The sequence below is a fragment of the Botryllus schlosseri genome, chromosome 2 (genome assembly GCF_051294905.1).
Source record: "Botryllus schlosseri isolate E-star chromosome 2, Bs_hap1, whole genome shotgun sequence".
NCBI classification, from domain to species: Eukaryota; Metazoa; Chordata; class Ascidiacea; order Stolidobranchia; family Styelidae; genus Botryllus; species Botryllus schlosseri.
This window is the reverse complement of record NC_137237.1, coordinates 5,565,847-5,589,186: the sequence shown is the minus strand read 5'-3', so window position 1 is coordinate 5,589,186 and position 23,340 is coordinate 5,565,847. Positions and strand designations below refer to the sequence as shown.

The following is a 23,340-nucleotide window of genomic DNA, read 5'->3' as shown; positions in this document are numbered from 1 at the left end:
ACTCAATGCTTTTTTACTTGGACTGTTTGTCATTAGCTAAAGTACATAAAAAGGTGTCACAGGAATATAAGACACAGCAACTGCTAGGACAACTCGAAGCTAATGGAACAGTCTATGCGAAAAAAAAAAACATTGATTGAATGAATATCAAATAGAGTTAAATAGAATGGTATCACAAGACTAAAGAAACAGCAACAATTTGAAACGAGCATGACAAAACGGGTTCAGTAAAAAGTCACAATGCAAGAATTAAATCAAAGCACTGTTTGCTGATGTTGAGTGCCTATTCTTTTTCTTTGGCAATCAGAAGTTGTTGCACCAAAACGCTTCTTCTCGGCGCTTGTGCCTGAAATATATACAGCAATGTCAGTGAATTCTTTACGTTGCCTGCTTCCCCTCGAAGTAGTTAAACAACGCCTTGGAAAGCGCTACTTATACTTCACTACAGATTCACGTTACTTAGAAGTCTACTCGAGAACTAACTACTCCTTTTCGACGAAGACTACTTTTTCAAACTACTCGAGTACTTATCAACTTATATTTCTACTTCCACTTGAAATAATTGACATATCTTGAAAATCGCTACTTCTACTTCAATAGAAATTTATGATGTTACTTCTTACTTCAGCTTGACTACCAAAAACGACCACTTCTACTTCGGCTACACATGTTCGAACCATTACATGGTAAAAGAATGGAACATTACAACCAAATCCACTATTTTCAAACCACTCGAGTACCTTTCAACTTCAATTTATACTGGAGTAGGCTGTGATTTACGAAGTATGTTAAAACTACTCCAAGTTACTTCTACTTCCACTATAGTCCCAATGTTGAACACTTCAATTTGTTAATCGCCACTAACAGTTATATGCTAAAATCTACCGACACCTCGACCAAGTTTACGACATCACACTAACTGGTTCCTCGAGGTAGGTTTAACATGTCCTGTAAACCACTACATATACTTCAATAGAAATGATGTATTACTTGAGAGTACTGACTACTTTAACTTCAACTAACCAACCCATGTTCGAAAGAAGCCACATTCCATTACATCAGGGGTGTCAAAGATACAGACCGCCCAGCAATTCTGTGTAGATTGAACAATGCGTGTATTATGCAGCACTTTTCTAATGTTTGAAATTTTCATAAGAAACAATTCCATTAAATAATCCCTCAACTCTGCAAATGTCGAGTACGAAGAAAATTGCTTATTGTGTTCCGAGTTCTATGGAAAAATTCCCCAAAACAGAAGCAAAAACGCCAATACGGAACTGATACATGCAAGTTACATGGTGAATACAATAGTTTCACAAAAATATAATTACAATATCTGTGGTCGCACTAGTGCATCACAAAAGACTCAAATGGTACCCGGCCTCGAGGGAAACCTAAATCGCTTTCTAAGACGATGAAGAAAATTCCAACGTCCGTATATACAATTAAATACTTTGTTTACCTCAACACATACCCAGGTTTGCCGCCATGTTCGAGTAAAACATCGGTAGCATAGAAAAATACCGGCTTGCCGACATCATATTAGAAGATCTACTGTTCCATTGATTTTCAACTGTATTCTGCCGCTTAATCACCATATTATTGACAATTTCGTTGTTTGCTAATATAGGTGCAACTAGAATAGAACCCATATGATCCGAAATATAATTCATCTATTACACTACTGTGTTGAAAGGCTTGATAATCAAGTTTCAAATGAAAAACCATGACACGGATTTTCAGGTAATAGTTTGGAATCACTCCATTGGTGGGGCCCGCGAGCGATCTGAAGCTTTTGAGTCCGGCCTGCGACATCAGACGAGTTTGTCGCCAATGCGTTTCATATTTAATGAATGCGATATTACGCCCAAATCAACTTCCATCAAACTACAGAGTACTTGTTAACTTCCACTTGAAATAGGTATGACATACCCGGTAAATCGCTACTCATACTTTCAGTACAGTTTTGATATACAGTCGACTCTACTTTATTCAGTGTGGTTCCGCCCACTTTGGCCGAATTAACCACAGAATCTGTGTTGTCCGCATTAAACGGCCGGAATATTTTAAATGCAATTTTACTTCTTTCCTGTACAAGCATTTTTGGCCGAATAAAGCGGTTACACGGTCTCCGAATTCAGCGGACACGACTTTACCTTGTAAATTGCTACTTATGCTTGGGAGGGAATCTGTGACATTACTTCTACTTGGGTACGGACACCGACTACTTTGACCCCTCCCCGGTTTCATATGAGCTTAACTGATTGATACCTTCAATTGCGGCTTTTTGACTTTTTCCGGGGCATGACGTAACAAAGAATTCACTGCTTCCTCGTAGTCCACTTGTGTTGCAGATGAATGGACTTTGCAGCAGGCCGCGGAGAAGTGATTACCTTTTCATTGATTTGCGGATTAGTTTGGTATATGGCGTACATGGATTACAAGAAATAATGCATCATAGCATCGTAATGCCAGAATACACAGCATCCTGGTTGGAAACAATTATATATGCTAAAAGAAAGCGACACCAAGACCAGATCTACTTCTTTGAACGACTTACTCGACTAATTTTCAAGTTCATTTTCTATTTCCACTTGGAGTAGTCTTATCATGTCTTGTAAATCGAAAGATATTTATGATGTCACCTCTACTTCTACTTGGGTAACAACACTACTTTGATAACATGTAGCCTATTTGAAAACAGTCATTTACAATTACATGCTATGATAATGCAACACCTAGATCAGGAGTGGCCGAACTTTTCGGCCAAAGGGCCACATGAGATTTACAAACAACTGCATGGGCCACTTTAACGTTGATGTCCTTTTTCTAATCGTCCGATAGGAGCGAACAGGATTAGGTAATGGTATAAACAGGACATATATTAATATTACTATGCATCAAATTCGATAACGAACATGTCATGAAAACACTGTGTACAAGTCCTAGCCGGGCCAAGAGCGAAATTTTATCAATGTTAATGAATGAATTCGGGCAATAATAATGTTGCATATATTGTGGGTCGCCTCTGTATACAGCTGGGCTCCATTGACCAGGACATGAATAATCGGGGCTTGTATATATATCAATAACAAAGATTACAGTGAACATCTGTCTATCATTTTGCGCAAAGGTTTCATCAACGACTATCTTTCTGCGAGTACAGGCGCGAAGTCGCATGTAGGACAATACGTTCTCACATAATTGCGAATATAGTTAGGCTCACTTTTGTAGAATGGGCGCATATTTAATTTTCATGAGAGGGAAACAATACTAGAAAAGCTAGAAATCGAGCGACAATGAATCGCACGAAGTGTCAAGAAAAATATCAAGTCAAATAAATCTGCGACGAAATATTCTACTTCATGTTCATATACGAAAATGTGGATGGCCCTTGCCTCCGCCAATGAGTCGGAACGTATATTTTCGTCATCAACATCATAAAGTTCGCGGTCAGGCTTATCATATTTTTGGTTGATCTTGCAAGCTCACAATAAGTTACCTGCCTATTTTATTTATTGATATTACAACCAAATTCGAAAATTAACTCGCGGGACACTGAAAACCTTCTCGCGAGCGAGGGGTTGGCCACTTCTGACGTAGACCAAATCTACTCTGATCAAACAAATTACTTGAGTTCTTTTAACTCCATTTCTGCTTGCACTAAAAGCAGTTTTTACATGCCTTATAGATCTCTAGGTACACGTGATTAGAAATTTGATGCTTTACTTGGGTTCCAATTTTATTTCCGCTTGTAGTTTTACCATTGCTTGTAAACTGCTGCGTACGCTGGAGCAGAAATTTAGGATGTTGCTTCTAGTGCTACTGGAGTACCAATACTGATATACTTTCACCTTGACTATACCTATATTCGGAAATGGTCATTGGTCACTTACGATTACACTCTAAAGAATTCGACAATTCGGGGTAATCCACTTCTTGATACTCGTGCAATTTTCAGAACTTGATTCTCTACTTCTACTTGAACACTCGGTCACTACTGCTACTTGAACTTGAGCAGGAATGTATGACGCTATGACTGATTGAGTACCAACCAAAAATTCTTCAACCACCTTCGGTTTTAGCAAATTGTATCCAAGTATTTATGTTACCTTCGTTTGCTAGGCTATCCAACTTTGATACCGGGGTATGGCGCAACACTTGACATTGTTGATGATTTCAAACCCGGTGCCTGAGAATAGATTCTGATTTTGAACATTGATTTTCGGATATGATAGGTAGGATTACCATGCAACTCCCAGAAAAGAAAATTATAATATACATGCACCACTTGTTCCGTGCTCTTTTCTATCGAGTTGAAACCGATGCTGTAGTTTAGTACTTCATTATGTTGACGGTACACTGCGCACTCTATAATGCATTCTTCGTACAGTCGGCTTGACTTGGTCATCACAAATGGCAGATATTGCTGATATCTAAGAAATTGAAATAATCAGAATGGTTGTATTGAAGTCATCTGACAGTACGCGAAACAAAATCAAACCGATGTGGGTGCAAGCATGCTGCCAATAGTACATTTACACACTAATCATTTATAAGGTTATTGTTGGCGAGAATATTGGCTACTGTGAAACACCCGGAATATGATTACATCATCAATGGTTATTCGATAATTCATTCTGATAGCCGCGATTTGCTGGGCAATATAGGCCAAACCGCGGCTCTGAGTTGAGGGTTTGATTGCGGCACATGCATTTCCTTACCTTGCAGAGGGGTTCAACCCAATTTTAAAACAATGCCTTCTATCACGTTCAAACAATATGCTTGTATATCACATCAGTTACCTTGCCGTTGATGTTACTGGACAATTTACACCGGTGCGGCTGTATATACAGGGTGAATTTGGCCACGGCAAGAGCGTTTCATGTACAACAAAGGTGCATAGTCATCAACAATGAACTTGATATTAATCAATTATGGTATCCTATCAAAGTATATAACTTGCACTTGTTCATACTCAATTACTCATAGAGGTTGTATATGAGACATACTATTCAGTAAATGTACTCATTTTATAAGGTTTTCAAAGGAAAAGTCAGCAGAATACTTTCAAGTTCAACAAGAGTTGTAAATTGGGAACAATCCACAATGGCGGCAACCAGTAATAAGCGCTATCAAACTAGTATAATTCATAGAGTTAGCCAGTGATCAAGCAATATATAATTGCCTCATTACATAAATTACTATATGACCACGCAAATACACAAGATATTTTTATCAATATCTTGAGGAACATTCAGTCTACCGACCAGCAAAGCATTGCTATTGGAATGAATCAGCAAATCGGTGTTTATGGCGTTTCAAACATATTCGTATTCACACTTCACAGTAGGCCTATGGCGTATCTGCATTCGAAGAAATAATGAGGCGCAGCAAACAATTTAATGTTCTACCATATATCGATATTGAACACTAACTATCAACGAAAAAGGAGAAGCTAAATCACGCTCACAAGAAATGTATACGGTATAGCTAGGTCTATTTACGCTATTACGCATCATTCTAAAGATTAAAACTCTTACCATTTCAAACTGTTTCTCTGTTGGAGCGGTTCAGGTAGAGTTTCTGAATCAACAAACACTAAACACAGACAGCAACTCTTCTGTTTTTGCTTCGTACAGATTCTCAATCAAATCAATGACTGTTTTGTCTGCGTCCATTATCTCTAAGAACCTCGTCGCATCAGTCACACAGATATCAACTCAGATTCAAATGTCAGATGCACGCGCCGTCGCGCTAGACTGCGCAGGTAACACGTGACGGAGAAGGAAGAAGGCTGTCTGGTTTGAAGATGTCTGTCTGGTTTTCACGATAGGGTCGCGATTGTAGAGACGTGCTGTGTGCTACAAATAGTCATGGCGTATCATCCTTAGTGAATCGCGTTGTGATACCGCCACTTGCATCACAATTTCACATTGATGCGCACATTTGTTCCAGTATTTCGCTATATCGGGATATATATTCAGAACACGTATCTCGCCATGATGTGCACACTGCACAATTGTGCAGTTGTGCACGCTTATGGGTCCAGCTATATGCCTCTTTATAATTCAGCTTATTAACAATTTATTCAAATCAATACAACGCAGGATTGCGATATATTTTCATAAAACCAGTACACTGATAAATGGCTATAAGCCTATATGTCTTACGATTTCGTCCGCGATATGTGCATTGTGCATCCCACATGGGGAATAATAATGATAATATGCCATTTTCAACAAGCCAGCTGGACCCCATGAAAGCGATATCCAAGTAGGGGCATCCTGATGAACTCCTGTGTACGTGGCATCCAGGTGACATACTACTATGACATCCTCTGGAATATTCATTGGTGACGCGAACAGGAATATTCTAAAAATTTCTTCCACTGGAAGTCATCTGGAGTTACATAACTGGACGTCCAGTTTGTGACAAACTGAGCAGGTCCTCAGTAACTAACCGTGGGAGGTGGGATGAGTTGGAACAATTGAGGACATACCAGTAAATCCATGGGATATCGGGTGTTTGCTGGGTGGCGTCTACACCTCTGACAATGTTGAGGCGGGTAAGTTGATAGTAGGCCTATTAGTTTCTTTTTCATTGCTTTGTACGACTAGTAAATCAACTGAAAATGTGGTTTAGACCTGTGCTAACACTGGATTTATTTTGCCAAAATTGAGGGAATATTGCACCGAGTTATTAACATGAAAATGCATTTAGGCTACTATGAACAAAGCAACCCATATTGTATAACCCACATGCGGGGTTGTGCATCAGAACGCTAATACAAAATCATCCACTATAGTACGATTAGGAAGTTATGTTGTAGCTCACTAACGCAAGGATATAGTACCAGTTTATCATTTTGGTCAAAAAGCCTCAGAGGGCTCTCCCTGAAGTGGTACCGTGCCGATTTCCAATCATTGTGCGCGCCAAGATACAAATTTCGTGTGATCAAGGCGAATTTATGATTAAAAGCAGACGCATGATGCTCGTTATCTTCATTCTACATCCGTGGTTCTTAAACTTTTCTGCCAAAGCGGCCTTTTTACAGATCCCTAAACTTTAACACCCCTGCACTATCAAGACTGCAAAAAATATGATACGCAATACTTGGGAGCTGCATCGGATTCCGCATATCATAATACACAGCTTAATACAATTAGGAAATTCTACAAAACGAAATTTATTCACAATTCAGAAATAGGAGGAATGTCTTTAGTGACTGCCTTCAGCTTGGTGTGAGTTAGCGAACTGAGCTATGTCAGGCTCAATACTAGATAGACATAGTCTCAGATCACCTCTTCTAGATATTTGCAATTTATTTCTTTGCTTCGTTAGTAGATGCAATACCGAACTGAAGCCTTTCTTTACCAGATATGACGACGGAAATGCTAACAGCAATACCTTGGTTATATCCCAAAGACGAGGATATTCAACTTGTTTCCTAGGCCAGAAATCTTCATACCCAATCTGCTGAAACAACACTTCACTCTCAAAGTCATTTTTCAAGTCAATAAGTTCTTCAGCTACACTAGCATCACAATTGTTTACTTCAGATTTGAATGGATTTATTACCCATTCTTGTATCTTTAGCTCTTTGAGATCTATGAATCTGATCATCAGATCTTCTTTTAGTGATTGCGAATGACACGAATAGCAGTCTAAGTCAGGCTCTGTCACATGTGAATCGTCGATTTGGTTTTCTTTGCAAGGCTTTCAATTTAGGAAATTGAGTCAAATCATGCCTCAGTAAACAAGCCCGGTAAAAATCCAATTTGCTAATGAATGCCATAACAATTCCCTTTGCTTTGATGAGACACATCTTGGTACCTTGCAATTTCCTGTTGACCTCATTTAACTTGCTGAAAATTTCGGACAAATACGCGACGTCTGCCCTTCTGCTCTTCAAATCGGAGCTAACTGTCTGATCCAAAATTTTAAGGTTGATGAAATCGATAACAGAATCGAAAAGGTCATAGAAGCGTGGCTTTTTGAGAGCCACCGGACCTCTGTATGAAGCAGGAGCCGCTCAAATTCTTCGTCATTGTCATGACAAAGCTTGCGAAATATGCGGTCAATCAATGAATGAGCTTTGATCTAGTTCACGGCTCTAACAACAACCTGCAGGGTCTCATGTATTCTGTCGCTGAGGTGCTTTGCTGCTAGCTGTTGTCTGTGAATGACGCAGTGTATCGTGAATATGTCAGGAACTTCTCTTTTCAAATGTGCAATGAATCTTCGATGCCCCCCAACCATTGATGGTGCGCCATCTGTTGCACACGCAATGATATTCGACATGGGGATATGTTTCTGCTTGAAAAAATTTTCGACTGTCTTATAAATCGTCGAGCCTTTGGTGTCGACCTCTAATTGCTCCGCAAACAGAAACTCTTCTACAATTTGAAAAGTGGAGCTAACATAGCGCACATAGCCCATAATCAAAGCTTGGTTATCGCGTAGCGTTGTCTCGTCAAGTTGCAGGGAAAATTGCGTTGTTTTGAGTTCACTACAGAGTTTATTTTCAACGTCATTTGCCATTTCGTCTATTCGGGAAGACACAGTGCTATTACTCAATGGAATTGAACTTGTAACATCTTTTTGATAGCTCATCATGGTACTGATGATTTCTTTAACAGCTGGTATAATGAGACGCTCACCAATGGTGTGCGATAATCCACATTTTGCAATGAGCTTTGATATTTTGTAAGATACAATAAGTCCTTGCTCAACTTCCTTTCTGGATAACTTTATTAGACACCCAACAGTAAGACGTTTTTCAAATTTTGCTTTCAGAATCCGAAAATATCCGATATCCTTGTTGGCTTTTTCTGGATGCCTAGTCTTCAAATGATCCATCATTCTGGAAGGCTTCATACCTTCATTCGTAAACGTTTTCTCGCATATTAAACACATCGGTAATTGTTCATTGTCCAAAGATGGAATTGCACCATATTTTAGGTATTCCTTCGCGTATTGACGGCATTTCCGCTTTTGAATACTCATCTCAGATTTGGTAATTATTAGTTAAATCAACTGAGCTAACAGTGATAAATATAAGTCAATGCTACAGTTTATATACTAACTTTCAATTGGTAATGACGAAGAAATACGCCAACGTATGCAAAACATTTCGGCACCTCACGTTTCCAGTAGTTTACCATTTGTTCCACTGGCATATAACAGGCAACTAACGTTGTGTATAAAGCAACTGAGCTCAACATAAGACCAGACACTGCAGATTATGACGCAACTGGAAAGATGATTATGCCAGGCAAGACGTGCTAAAGATCAAATTACTAGCAGGCCGTAACACAGTTACACTTCAATAACAGTATCTTGATTGTACCCAATTGACCCTCGGTCAACCATATATGCACTCATTTCAACTATATAAGCAATTTGCAGTGTTGAAATGTCATATTACTTTTTCAGTCTTTCCGCCCCCCTTAGCGCCCCCTGAGTCTTTCCGCCCCCTATATCGCCCCCTGATAGTTTCCGCCCCCTGAAATCCTCACAGCGTCACCTGGGGGGCGCTGGCGGCAAGGTTAAGAACCACTGCTCTACAGGATGATGAATTGCAAAAAATGAGGACATTTAGGCGTCCTCGGAGGACATTTTAAATAACATGAAAAATGAGGAAAAATGCTCCTAAACGAGGACATATGGTAACCCTAGCATATCATAATTAGCAGCGTTTGGAATTGGCAATGTGACGCCATATGTTTGTATTCACGTCAAGTTCCCAATGAACCTTTTATAAACGTTCCTTTTCAAACGAATCCAAACCATCTGTGGTCCGCACCAGGACTTATGTCTGGCACAACTACAGGTTGTCGGTAAACTCTCACGAAAATCGTCATGTCGTGGACGTACACATACACATCTGTGTCCTCTAATTTGACCAATTTCCAAAGGGGTTGTCGCATAACATATTTGGTATTTGCAGCAACACAACCTTTGATGCAGTCAAAGGCTGGAGTAAATATGGCGTTCAATCAGGGTATATTTGATTTCAATGAGGTCTTTTTTTGAATATAATTTTGGTTGTTGTATGTCGCCCAACCTTTATCACCATGATTAATACAATGAATCCACACAATAATACCTGCGTGTGTCGAAACATCAGTAGTGGCACCAGTAAACGTATGAGCATCAGGAGCACACAAGTCCTCTGTCGTCGTATCCGTTACATCTGTGAGTGACAGTGAAAGTAGTGAAAATGTAGCGAAATTCTTTGAAAGACTGTTCCATACCAATACGCTCAACCTCTCGTGCCGTTAAAAATTTCAACTTTATATAAAGGGGGTCTGTCCTATTTACTTACTTACAATGTAGACTTGCAATAGCTTTTCATCTGAATCAGATTTGCAGTAGTAATCACCAGAATCGTCGACAGTCGCGTAGTCGTAAAAGTAAATCCGACCGTCCAGTTGTTGAACAGCTTCCCCTGAGGTATACTTGGACACCCGCGTGTCTTCATGCCACCACGATACATTTTGTTGTGATGCGGACGTACACTGCGTATTGTGTTCACTATCTCCAAGCGGAATAATTTTACATCCACTATCATCCTCCCCGGAAAACGAAAGATCATCTGTCGAGTACACATTGCCAGCTGTTAAGTGCAGTTCAAATTAAAGAAACGATGAGATCAAGCGAATAAAATGAAATCAACATGTCCATTAAGGCTTAAACTGAGATCAGATTCACCAATGTCACCAGTACAACCATAGGCCCTTATTATATATGCTATACCAACTACTCTAAGTCGATGCATGAATTACATTGGTCAACAAAATTCCAAAAAGTTTTGCGCCGAAAATTTTGATGATTGATACAGGATACTTAGTGGTTGCTGAATCCAATTCCGAGCTCATAATTACTTTATCATATCGGAATTTTTCGCTGTGAATATTGCTGAATTTCATGAATGAAGCAAATTTGGATCTTCGTTAGAGAACTTTCGGTGAGCGTATGACAGCAACAGACCAATATTTTTATAAAATAATTTTTGATGAAGCCTAGTATGTTGTAGCACAATATGACAGAGTAGCCTATTGGGTAAACTTGAAGCCCGTGGTTCTCAATCTTTTAGATTTGGTCGAGGGGGCGCAAAAGTTTCGCTGTTAATCGGAGGTGGCTACTTTGGACTGACGCCAAATGACTGACGGCACTATATATTTGCCAAAACTAACGTCTTCGAAACTGTATTCAGTTAACGTGGTACAGGGCTATTTTGTCCAGTCACCAGGACAATTCCACTGAAAAATGTGACAGAACGGTGCCAAACTACTTTCTACTTTACAAAATCCAATGACTGAAGATTTCGTAGTTTTTCTTATGAAACTAATAAAGTGACTGTTGTACTTTTGTAAGTAATATTGCAAGCAGACATGGGGTAATCGCGATTAGTAATCATAATCGATTACGACGATTACAGCATTTTCAAGTAATCGTAATCGCAATCGATTACATTCGAGAAAATTCCGAAGTAATCGTAATCGTAATCGACTACTTCCCATATTTAATCGATTTCTTTGTGAAAGAACGATTACTTTTTATTTTTACGGGACTATGACATAAACTGATCATTCGTGAACAAGGAAGAGGTATTATATCAGGTTCAGTGATTGCACAAAAGTCTGATTTTCAAACGACACTGCTCATTATTACGTCAGAAGCATTAGATTTACTCACCATTGCGTAAGAAGTATCCACACATTGTAAATAGATATACGATGTAATAGTGTGTGATGGCAATGTTGTATATCAGGTTATCAATACACTCCAGACTCCATTACCTCGCAGCAGGATAATAATCACCACTCTGCCTACAGTTTCAAATAGTAACTTATGTATTGATGTCTGGTTATATTAATATAGTCAGCCTACATGCAGCTCGACCGTTGTTGCTTGACGGGAAGTAGACCTATGATTTGAAATTTTGTACTCGACAAATGAAATAAACATTGCGATTTCCTCAATGAAGCATTAGAAACCAACAGCTGCTGATATATATCATAACCGAGCCGCTGTTTGCCGTTTCTCGTAATGGAAGCTTACATTATCTGTATTAGGTGTAGGGCAAATTCGAGTACCTGGGTGATTCGATTCTGAATCACGTATTATGCTTCGAGTCGAGTCGAGTAATCGAGTATCACTAATCATGACGTCATAACAGTATGTAAGATGTCCAAGTTCAAATAGGTATCTTTTATGCCACCACAAAAAATATAATGCCTGTTATGCATCACATCAGGTGATTACTTCAGGTGACATCAGGGTGATTACTTCATGAATGTAATCGATTGCGATTACGATTACTTCTGAATGACGCGATTACGATTACGATTACGATTACAGCAAAATCGGGAAGTAGTCGATTACGATTACGATTACATTGGAAAAGTAATCACGATTACTCACGATTACATTTATTTTGCATGTTAGAATTTTTATTGGAAGACAATATATGGATTGCGCTGAAAACGCCTAATGAGATAACAAACTTCCTTTAAAAAGCTGCGTCATTTGCTTGTTACGTCATAATGTACATATTGCCCATGCCCATTTTTATAGTGGACGATTTATCGCACCCAACGATTTGCATTCTTGCCAGGTTCATGACTGCCCAGTGCCAATCCCAAATTTCCCAATAGGGCGGGGAGCGAGCTAGAAGGGGACTCAAAAGTATTTCGTAAACCTACATAAATCATAGAGTATTTTTGAGAGATTTAAATAACTTAAAAATTGTGTTTTTTCAAGTTGTAAAATTATGCCATATTTGTGTAAATGCTTTCGAAAAAACATGCTGTATGAGCCTACGGACAATTGCCACCCGATGTAGCCGACATACATCGATATAGGAGGGTTGGAACCCCTCAAAATAGTCGGTTCAACAATTATATTAAAGATATTTCGTCAAAGGAGCTATATTTCCCCTATATTTTCAATTGTCAATGTCAATCCACATTCGTGACGTCATGGCTTAAAAAATAAATCAATAAAAAACATGTTTTAAACAAGGGCCTTCTTTTAAACATGTTTGCTTTAAATTGATTTTGTTCTAAAAGCACCCCTAATTTATAGTAATGGGCATTTAGGTTCCAGTCAATACCGTGCCACGACACACATGCAGTTTCGACCAACACGCGACTTCACGAAGTGTGCTACTAAAGAAAGACCTTGGCCGAAACTTAGGGTATGTGCCCATTGTCAATAGCCGCGCTTGGTGGTCGTGACTAATAGTCTGGTCCTTCCAATCTGTATCCACAATGCAAATGCCACTCCCGGGCACCCACAGAACATTAAAGACATGACAATTTGTGTGTGCGTCTCACAAAAGTTTTTTTTTCTTTTAGTCTGCTACGTTTGGGATACAACAATGTCTTTTGGTTATATAACAGACCGGAGGCCTTGAATTAACAACATACACTAAAGTAATTATAAAAAGATACCAGACGTAAATCTGACCATTTTAAACTAGGAAAAGTGGTGATTAATTATCCTGCTGCAGGGTACTATGGCGTGTGAGACGTGTTGATAAGCTGATAAACAGCACAGCGGCTGTTCTTACAATCACACTAATGTAGGTACATCGAATATCTATTTACTGTGGTACGCAATGACTAGCAAAGCTAATAGGCTACCTCTGACGTAATAATGGGCAATGACATTTGAAAATCAGACGTTTGTGCTATCACGTAACTGGTATAACATCTCTTCCTTGTTCTCGAATATTCAGTTCATTTCATAGTCCTTGTACAAATAAAAAGTAACCGTTCTTTCACAAAGAAATCGATTAGATATGGGAAGTAGTCGATTACGATTACGATTACTTCGGAATTTTTTCGAATGTAATCGATTGCGATTACGATTACTTGAAAATGCTGTAATCGTCGTAATCGATTACGATTACTAATCGCGATTACCCCATGTCTGGCAAATATGCTTTGGTGCTTTTCCGACCATACCGATTTCGTTGCACCTCGTGACAATGTTGTGGGACGACCATGACTTCGGAAATATGTTATTTCCAGGCAGGGCATGGTATGGTATGGTATGGTATGGAAGTATGGTATGGTATGGATCGATATTTTGGTATGGAATATGGAAGAATGCAAGTATGGTATGGAATGGAAGATTTTAATCTATGGTATGGAACGACATTTCCATACTTTGGTATTTTATCGTGATCTGTGCAAGCTTCATGAATCGTCGCTGCTAACTCAATACGATCACTTTTGTTATGTGTGAACGTGCGTGAACTATTAAACGATGTATAGGTACAAATACGCGCTTGTGCAACGGTTTTAGGAGCACTTGAAATGACATGATTTTGTGATATAATAATGACAACAGTAATGTTGATCTGATATTCTATTGAGTCTAGAGATGACGTCTCCGAGCATAGTCTATCATGTGACGCAATAATTGGCAATGTAGGCAACTCCAACTATACTTCATTCCTTGAGTGACGACAGCTCACAAGCAATCATGATGCAACGTACTAATTCAGTGGTTCCCAACCGGGGAGGAATTCCCCCCTTGGGGGGAATTTTGCAATTTTTAGGGAGGAATTCCGCTTTAGACTTGTAACAGATTTCTCAAATTGTTCATGTCCGAACTGTCATGTAGTCAACCAGTTATATCCGAACGTATGCTCCTTATAGCTGTTTTTATTTGATGAAAGTATGTTCAAATGCTATTTGAAATCTCTTTTCCACATACAAATGCCCCCTTGTTTTTTTTAACTAGTTCAGATGTGCTGCAGTTCGCCGGACAATTTTGTAGGCCAGCGACGGCCTCTCAATCAAATATTACTAAGCGAGAAAATTTCGTGCCGAATCTATCACAAGGCCTCCGGTGAAAGTATTTATCTTATATTTTCAAGTCAACATTTTCAGACAGTGACAAAATATTCCAACGTCATCGATTCAAGTCAAAGATATCGCTAGCCTTGCTTTATTCTTAGTGAACAGCTACCCGATCAAAAAAGGCATGTTAAGCTTGGTGCAATGTTGCCGAAACGTAATGGGTGTCCTAAATATCAACGAGCTCCAGCAGGAAATCTGATCACGTGCATGTTATATCTCAGAGCTGCAACCAAGTTACGAGGCTCCGAGTCACAAGTCAATCTCACTTTCATAGTTTTGACTCGAGTCAAGTCGAGTCATTTTCAATTCACCATTGAGTCAAGTCCGAGTCCAAGTCACCAAGCAGAGGGTCGGGTTCGAGTCATGGTATTATGACTTGAGTCCGAGTCCAAGTCATTGTGTTGACGGCTCAGTTTCCAGTTGAAGTCTTGTTAAGCCCACTTTTTACAACTCTGTTTGGTGATATTGAATGATTTGAATTTATAATATACTAATTTTCCTCACTTTGAGCAGTTTCTTGTCGCAGTTTCAAGAACCAGGATCAATAGACGAAATTCCAATTGGGTGGTCACTTTACTGTTCTTCGAAATTACAATGAAATGTCGGTCTTGGCCGTCTTATAGTCTCGAGTCATATGGCTTGGTTCGAGTCATGCAGAATGACTCGAGTCCAAGTCGAGTCAATACACAGATTGTCTCAAGTCGAGTCGAGTCGTTTCCATAATTTGAGTCACGTCGAGTAATCAGAAAATGGTGACTCGAGTCTGGTCAACCCTGCTATATATGAAAGTACTAATATTATTGACCAAATGCATACGCAAACTTGAGAAAAAAAATCGCGAGACCAGTAAATTTATGGATACTGATTTTTCACAGCAGTTATATTAGCGATTGGTGCATGGTAAGCCGAAAACACAAATGGAAGTATGTGGGGGTCTGTTGAGTCAAGCCTTCCAGAATTTGTTTGATTGGGACCAAGACCATTGTCTCCAAAGTGTTGTTACAGCCCTGCTAGAAACAAACACTCGGTACCGCCCGTCTTATTCTCTCAGTCGACAGGTGTTTGAGCGGTAAAAATGACCTTTTTTAATCATCGGGCAGATTTCTCCTAAGGGGGGAATTTGGACTTAAATTTCGGTCAAGGGAGGCACGAGATGAAAAAGGTTGGGAACCACTGTACTAATTGCTCAATGCGATTGATGATTACATTTCTTCTGAAACATTGTCCGCTCCGCACATTTACACTATTTACATACCGAGATATCTTATTGGTCATATTTCAAACGCTCTATTATTAGGATTATAAATTAGGTATTGGGGTGACATAGTTTGAAATTCTCGCCACTCCAATCACATGCTGTACTGATAATCACGCAGATCGCTGCAGTACTGATAGCCTGTTAGCTGGGGTATTTTATGGGTGCGCCTATATTATAAATTATTTTGCGAGTATTTACTTCAAACTTGCATGTGCATCATGCCAATGTAGCGGAAATGCGATGATATTCTTATGGAGCAGGGGCGGGCAACCTCGCCAGTCGGTGGGCCGGATATAGGAAAATTAAGTACTTGGCAAGCCGGATTGCTGAATGGTTACATTATTCGCGTATATATATACAAGGAATAAATCGTATTTAATGAATGTATTTTATCGACAGCAATGTCGCTTCAAAACCATTTCTCGCCGATAATGATAATACAATGTGGATTTGAAAGCAGCATTGTCATACAGGCGTAGCCATGTTTGCTTCTCTCTGATTAATTAAGATTTCAAAGCGTTTCATAACTCTGGTACCCAAAATTCACCAAGATATAGGGTTGAGTACATCATAAATGCCGATAATGCAAGTCTTCTCGCTTCGACGAACTTACGCGTAAGCTCCACTCTCGCACCTATACAATTACATACGCAGTCACTAAAATTTTACGTTTAAGGAAGTGGTGGGGAATCTCGGCTGACTGGGGCCGCAGGCCACATTATCATGTAAGACGGGAAACTGTCCACGGGCCGGACAAAATCTCGTCGCGGGCCGTATGTTTCCTGACCCTTTTATGGACGGTCCTAGATAACAATCTGCTGACTATCTCATTTTGCTCGCGGAAGCTATAGAGTAGACTTACACAGCACCACACCACCGTGGACTAAACCTCACCAAAACAGACTCTGTAAAACTATTACCAGGAATTAGATTCACATCATGGCTAGTTTAAGCAATATTGACATCCGAAATATCAATAATATAGGTGCCAGAAAAGGAAATATACTTACGATATTTTAGTATTTGAAAGTATGGAATATGTATCAAGTATGGTATGGAACAATGTTGGTATGGTATGGAAAATTGCAAGTATGGTATGGAGCGAGTAAGGCAAGTATGGAGTATGGAAAATTCTCGTTCCATACCATACCATACCATACCATGCCCTGTTTCCAGGAACGTTCGTAGCTTTGTACTATATTTTACGTATGCTGCGATAGGCCAATCAAGGTTTCAAGGCTTCAGAGTGGAAAATGGTATCGAAACTACAATTTTCGTTGGCAAATCAGCTTGCAGTGACAAGGAACGTCTAATTTCAGTACTCGAAAAAAATCGTCATTAACTACTCGACTCGAATCATTAAAATTAATACTCGATTCAGATTCGAGTACTCGAATCATTGTGCCCAGCCCTAATTAGGTGGAAGGCAGAATTTTATGTTCATTTTATCTTTTTCTCATATGACTCTACCTGAAACGGGTGCCAATCGTTATTTCGCAATTCTATACTAAAACTTTGGACCTGTCGCCGTAGCCATCCGCTTATACACCATGCTAGCTTGTGTTGTAGCTAGAATCAGGAAAAAGCAGCAATTCAGCCCCCCACTCCAAACGTTGGTCTTGAGCCTCATAGGGTGGTCAATTTTCAGGTTGACAATTGAATTTCGTCAGAATATTGGCAATTGCATTATATTACTATTCATTTTTAATCCTCTGCAACCCCCGGTTGTCATACTTACCGGTGGAGCTGGGGGCACGTAATTCATAATTATATCATCTGCTATGTTTTGCTTTATTGTATGTTGTTAATTCGTGACCTCCGATCTGTTATATAATCAAAATATATTGCAGTCACCCAAACGTAGCAGACTAAAACTTTCGTGAGACGCACACACAAACTGTCATGTCTTCATTCCTCTGTGGGTGCCCCGGTGGCATTTGTATTGTGGGGCTCAGATTGGAAGGACATGACTATTCGTCACGCCCATCCAGCGCGGTCATTGACAATGGACACATACCCACAGTTTCGGCCTCGGTAGCACACTTCGTGGAGTCGCATGTTGGCCGAAACTGCATATGTCTTTTGGTGTCTCGTGATGCGGTAATGACCGACACCGAAATGCCTATACCTATAACTTAAGCATGCTTTTTTTCTTGTGAGATACACATTTGCATTTCAAAATCAAGTTATCTAAAGACATTAAATCGCAAAGCACGGAGAAATTTTTCAAGGTAATTAAATCTCTCGAAAATATTCTGTAATTTACAAATACTTTTGAGTCCCCTTCGAGCTCGCTCCCCACCCTATTCGGGAGTTTGGGGTGCGGCAGTTACAGACCTGGCAAGAATGCAAATCGGTGGGTGCGATAAATAGTCCCCTATAAAGTTGGGCATTGGGTACATTATGATGTAACAGGTAAATGACGTATTATGAATATAGAAAGTTGTTATCTTATTATGCCTTTTATGCCCTTTCGTATTGTCTTACAATATATCTTCTAAGATTAGTTCTAAGAAACAAAATAAATGTAATCGTGAGCAGACATGGGGTGATTACTTCGTGAATGTAATCGATTGCGATTACGATTACTTCCTAATGACGCGATTACGATTACGATTACGATTACAGCAAAATCAGGAAGTAGTCGATTACGATTACGATTACATTGGAAAAATAATCACGATTACTCACGATTACATTTATTTTACATCTTAGAAGCTATGCTGGAAGACAATATATGGATTGCGCTGAAAAGGCCTAATGAGATAAAAAAAACTCCCTTTAAAAAAGGTGCGTCATTTGCTTGTTACGTCATAATGTACCTATTGCCCATTTTTATAGAGGTCAATTTATCGCGCCCAACGATTTGCATTCTTGCCAGGGCCATAACTGCCGCACCCCAAATTCCCCAATAGGGTGGAGGGCGAGCTCGAAGGGGACTCAAAAAGTATTTCGTAAACCAAAATAGTTATAGAGTATTTTCGAGAGGTCTATTTAACTTGAAAATCCTCTCTAGATCAGTGATTCCCAACCACGGCTCCCAGCTAGCCTACTTGCAGCTCCCATTGACGTTGGAAAATCCAACAAAAATAATAAAAAATAAATCTATAACAAACATAAAATTTATATTAAAAATTACACTTGCTTGGCTTGGAAACTGGAGTTTATAATTAAGGGTGGAGACCAATTCCTTTGCTGTCGAGTAACGATTCTCTACTCAGCAACGATTTCGTTACTCAACTCACGTCAGAAAGTATGCTCACACTCAAATGCGTTTGGATGGGCACTCAGATTTAAGTTTGCTTATCATCGGACTTAATTAAGAGCAAGTGGTGTTACAACACATTTTACAACGCTATCTGACCATCAAACCAATGGATATTTGACTTGATTGTTAAGTGAAACGGCAGCATTGACGGAATGAATGCTTTTTTGCCCATGATGAAATTGTTTTCAAGTCCTATTGTAGTTAATGTGGCCACTGACCCTAGCAATTTACAACTTGAGTTGCTAGACATGCAGTCATGATATAAGACATGACAATTTGTTTGTGCGTCTCACGAAAGTTTTTCTTTTAGTCTGCTACGTTTGAGCCACTACAATATCTTTTGATTATATAGCAAATCGGAGGTCACGAATTAACAACATACACTAAAGTAATTATAACAAGATAATATGAATTATGAATTACGTGCCCTCAGCTCTACTGGTACGTAACTGTGTGGCGAGATAGCGTGGTGGTATAATCCATGGCCGCAGCATCAATGGTTCCTACCAAAGTGTTGGAGGTTTACCTAGGCTCCTCCTGGCCTCCTCATCCGCGTAAGCGGTGTCTTACAAAAAGCCTAGAAGTGGGCCGTGCTACAAGTTGGATGATACGGAATCAAAAATGTAGAAAATCGGCCTGGTGTAAATGACCGTTGTAGTCGACAAACACCATGAATACCACAAACAAACAAACTCTACAGGTAGATTTGACCATCGGGGGCTGAGAGAGGATTAAAAACTAAGAGTAATATAATGAAATTACTAATATTATTGACGAAATTCAGTCTTCAACTTGAGATTGCCACCCTATGGGGCCAAAGACCAACGTTTGGACTGGGGGACGAATTGCTGTTTTGGTCCTGATTCCAGCTACATCCCACGCTAACATGATGTATCAGCACATGGCCATGGCGGTAGATCCCAATGTTGAGTAAATAATTGTGAAATAACGATTGGCGCCCGTTTCAAGTAGTGTCATATGAGAACAAGAAGAAGCGAACATAAAATTCTGCATTCAACCTAATCAACTTAATACTGCAAGCTGCAGTTAGGAGAAACGGCAAAAACGGCTTGGTTATGATATACCTATATATATAGGCTATATCATCAGCTGTTGATTTTACTGCTTCGTTGTGGAAACCCCAATGTTTTATTTGACGAGTACAAAATATCAAATCTTTGTCCGGTGTCCGTACGTACTAGATAGGCCTACTGCCCGCAAAGCAGCAACGGTCAAACTGCGTTTAACTAAGCTAGGGTTGCCATACGTCCGGAATTTCCCGGACATGTCCGGAATTTCACTGAAAAATCTGCGTCCGGGAAGAATTTCTAAAATATGCCTAAATGTCCGGAATTTTGAAGGTTTGAGGTAGGCTTAAATTTTTTTCGTAAATCAACATAAACAATATTATTTTCAAGCAGATTTATGCTATTTAAGATTGTTTCTTCGCGCCGCGCGCGAGTTAATGCAACGTATATTGATATCAGTATGGGCACCAGGCAACACCCTCGCCAAATTTCCAATCAAAATAAATATAAATAACCATCGTTTACTGAAATAAGTCTGATTGTAATCGCAAACGGTATATTACTAGAGTTGGTTAAGGCCACAGACAGTGGTTCCGAATCTTGAGGTCGTTTTCCTTTATCTGGGGATCGCGATGATGTTGGACGTATAATCAGCTTCCTATGCCGAAAGTTTGGGCAAGCTGATTTTTTAGTAATCAGCTTATCAAGTTTGGAGCTAGTCCACGGACCATTCTGAAGTTGGAAATGCGGACGCGACCATAAAAAAGTTGGAAATCACCGGATGTGCTATACCTGCTGGTGCATTTTATAGTAGCCTAATATATGGAAGAATCAATAATATTGACAGAAGTCATTCAAAAAATTTAACAGCCAGATGCATATTCTAAGTGCCCGAGAAGTTACGTCGACTACCCTATGGTGGGCCCAAGATCAGTGTTTTTTTATTCGGCGGAAGGGGGTAGAAAAATGTTGTTTCGGACCTGATTAAAACACATAACCAGATAGCCGCACCGACCTAACGGAATAGCAGGGCTGTCAAACACAATCCCGACAGGCCAGACACGGCCCGTCAGACAATTTCATCCGGACTGTGGAGAAATCTATTGCAGACCCTAGCAAGTAGCAATCACAGTAGCCCACATTACAGATGGCCTAATTAATGCCCTATGTTCCAATGTATTCCCGTATACCAGTGGCTCGTGGTTCCCAACCTTTTTTCTCCCAAGTTCCATTTCGAGGTTTTATGCAGTGCTCGCGTACCATCTACATAAGATAAGTACGCTGAAGGCGGTCAAAAATGTTTCCATTGTGTTGAGGTGCATTTTAGGGCGCTATATATGATTTCTGTAGTGGATCCATTTGAAATTCTTGTGGTCAAATATATTAAAACGGAATTTGGTTAGGTAAGAATCCCAATTTACGACTAGATCTCTGGCGTAGGCCGTCACTGGTGGAATAGCCACTACCAACAACGACGACCTTACCACGACGATGGCGGCTTGAAAAACTCAGAATCAACCCTTGAACTAATAACTCCCTTCGGTCGAAAAAAACAGAATCTTCTCGCGTACCACCTGGAACACCTTCGCGTACCATTACCACTTCTGTATACAGTCGATGGGCAATGCTTTGCTAGTGTGACGTCATATTGACAGACAATGTGTCACCTCATTTTTAAATCCGCTAGTGGGCGCTAAAGAATGTCCGGAATTTGCTTCACAAAAATATGGTAACCCTAAACTAAGCATAACTAAACATCAACACATAAGGTACTGTTTTAAACTAGGCAGAGCGGAGACAAACTATACTGCTGCAAGGTAGTGGCGTGTGGAACGTGTTGATAACCTGATATAAAGCACGGCAGGTGTTCTAACAATCACACTAGTGTACGACGTACGCACATCGAACATCTATTTACTGTGGATACTTCTTACGCAATGACGCGCAAAGCTAACTGCGGCTTCTGACGTAATAATGAGCAGTGGCGTTTGAAAATCAGACCCTTGTGCTATCACGAATCTTGTATAATATCTCTTCATTGTTCACAAATGTTCACTTGTTCAGTTTGTGTCATAGTCCTTGTACAAATAAAAAAGTAATCGTTCTTTCACAGAGAAATCGATTAAATATGGGAAGTAGTCGATTACGATTACGATTACTTCGGATTTTTTTCGAATGTAATCGATTGCGATTACGATTACTTGAAAATGCTGTAATCGTCGTAATCGATTACGATTACTAATCGCGATTACCCCATGTCTGATCGTGAGTAATCGTGATTACTTTTCCAATGTAATCGTAATCGACTACTTCCTGATTTAGCTGTAATCGTAATCGTAATCGTAATCGCGTGATTCAGAAGAAATCGTAATCGCAATCGATTACATTCATAAAGTAATCACCCCATGTCTGTAATTGTGGTAGTCATGATTTTTTCGACTACAATGGTCATTTACACCATGCTGATATTTCTTATTTTTGATTCCGTAACCGTCTACTTGTAGCACGGTCCACTTCTAGCTTTCTGTAAGACACCGCTTATGCCAGGGGTCGCCAACTCAAGACGGGTCGCGGGCCACTTTCAAATTCCGAGGCCGCGAGCCGCATGAATTCAATATCGAGACAAAATAGGCCACACAGTTGAACAACCACGCTATCTTGTCACCTACTACGCCTTGAAATCTGCACAGTGTATTTATTGATCAGAGAGAAGCAGACATGGTGGAGCCTGTATGACAGGGGCGGGCAACATACGGCCCACGGGCCGGATCCGACCCGCGAAGGGATTTTGTCCAGCCCGCGGACTGTTTTCCGTCTTACATGATAATGTGGCCCGCGGCCCCAGTCTGCCGAGATTCCCCACTACTTGCTTACTAGGTTCAATTTTATTGACTGTGTGTTATT

At 39.8% G+C, this 23,340-nt stretch overlaps 1 protein-coding gene and 1 long non-coding RNA gene across 5 annotated transcripts in view; both read right to left on the bottom strand.

The window, feature by feature from the left end:
- LOC145433161 (uncharacterized) overlaps positions 1–23,340 on the bottom strand; it is a 100,310-nt gene that overhangs the window by 57,879 nt on the left and 19,091 nt on the right. For all 3 annotated transcript variants that reach the window (XM_080310119.1, XM_080310118.1, XM_080310120.1), the window contains exons 5-6: positions 10,331–10,600; positions 10,112–10,198 (exon numbers count right to left, since the gene is read on the bottom strand). In XM_080310119.1, the coding sequence (XP_080166245.1) occupies positions 10,112–10,198; positions 10,331–10,600 (357 nt within the window). The remainder of the gene's footprint in view (positions 1–10,111; positions 10,199–10,330; positions 10,601–23,340) is intronic.
- On the bottom strand, positions 120–6,538 carry LOC145433168 (uncharacterized). 2 transcript variants are annotated; one of them, XR_013913053.1, is made up of 4 exons: positions 5,544–6,538; positions 4,113–4,436; positions 2,272–2,393; positions 120–346 (listed from the first exon to the last, which is right to left on the bottom strand). It is a non-coding gene; the product is annotated as an uncharacterized LOC145433168 (long non-coding RNA). The 2 variants fall into 2 exon arrangements; XR_013913052.1 differs by having other exon boundaries at positions 2,272–4,436; positions 5,544–6,536.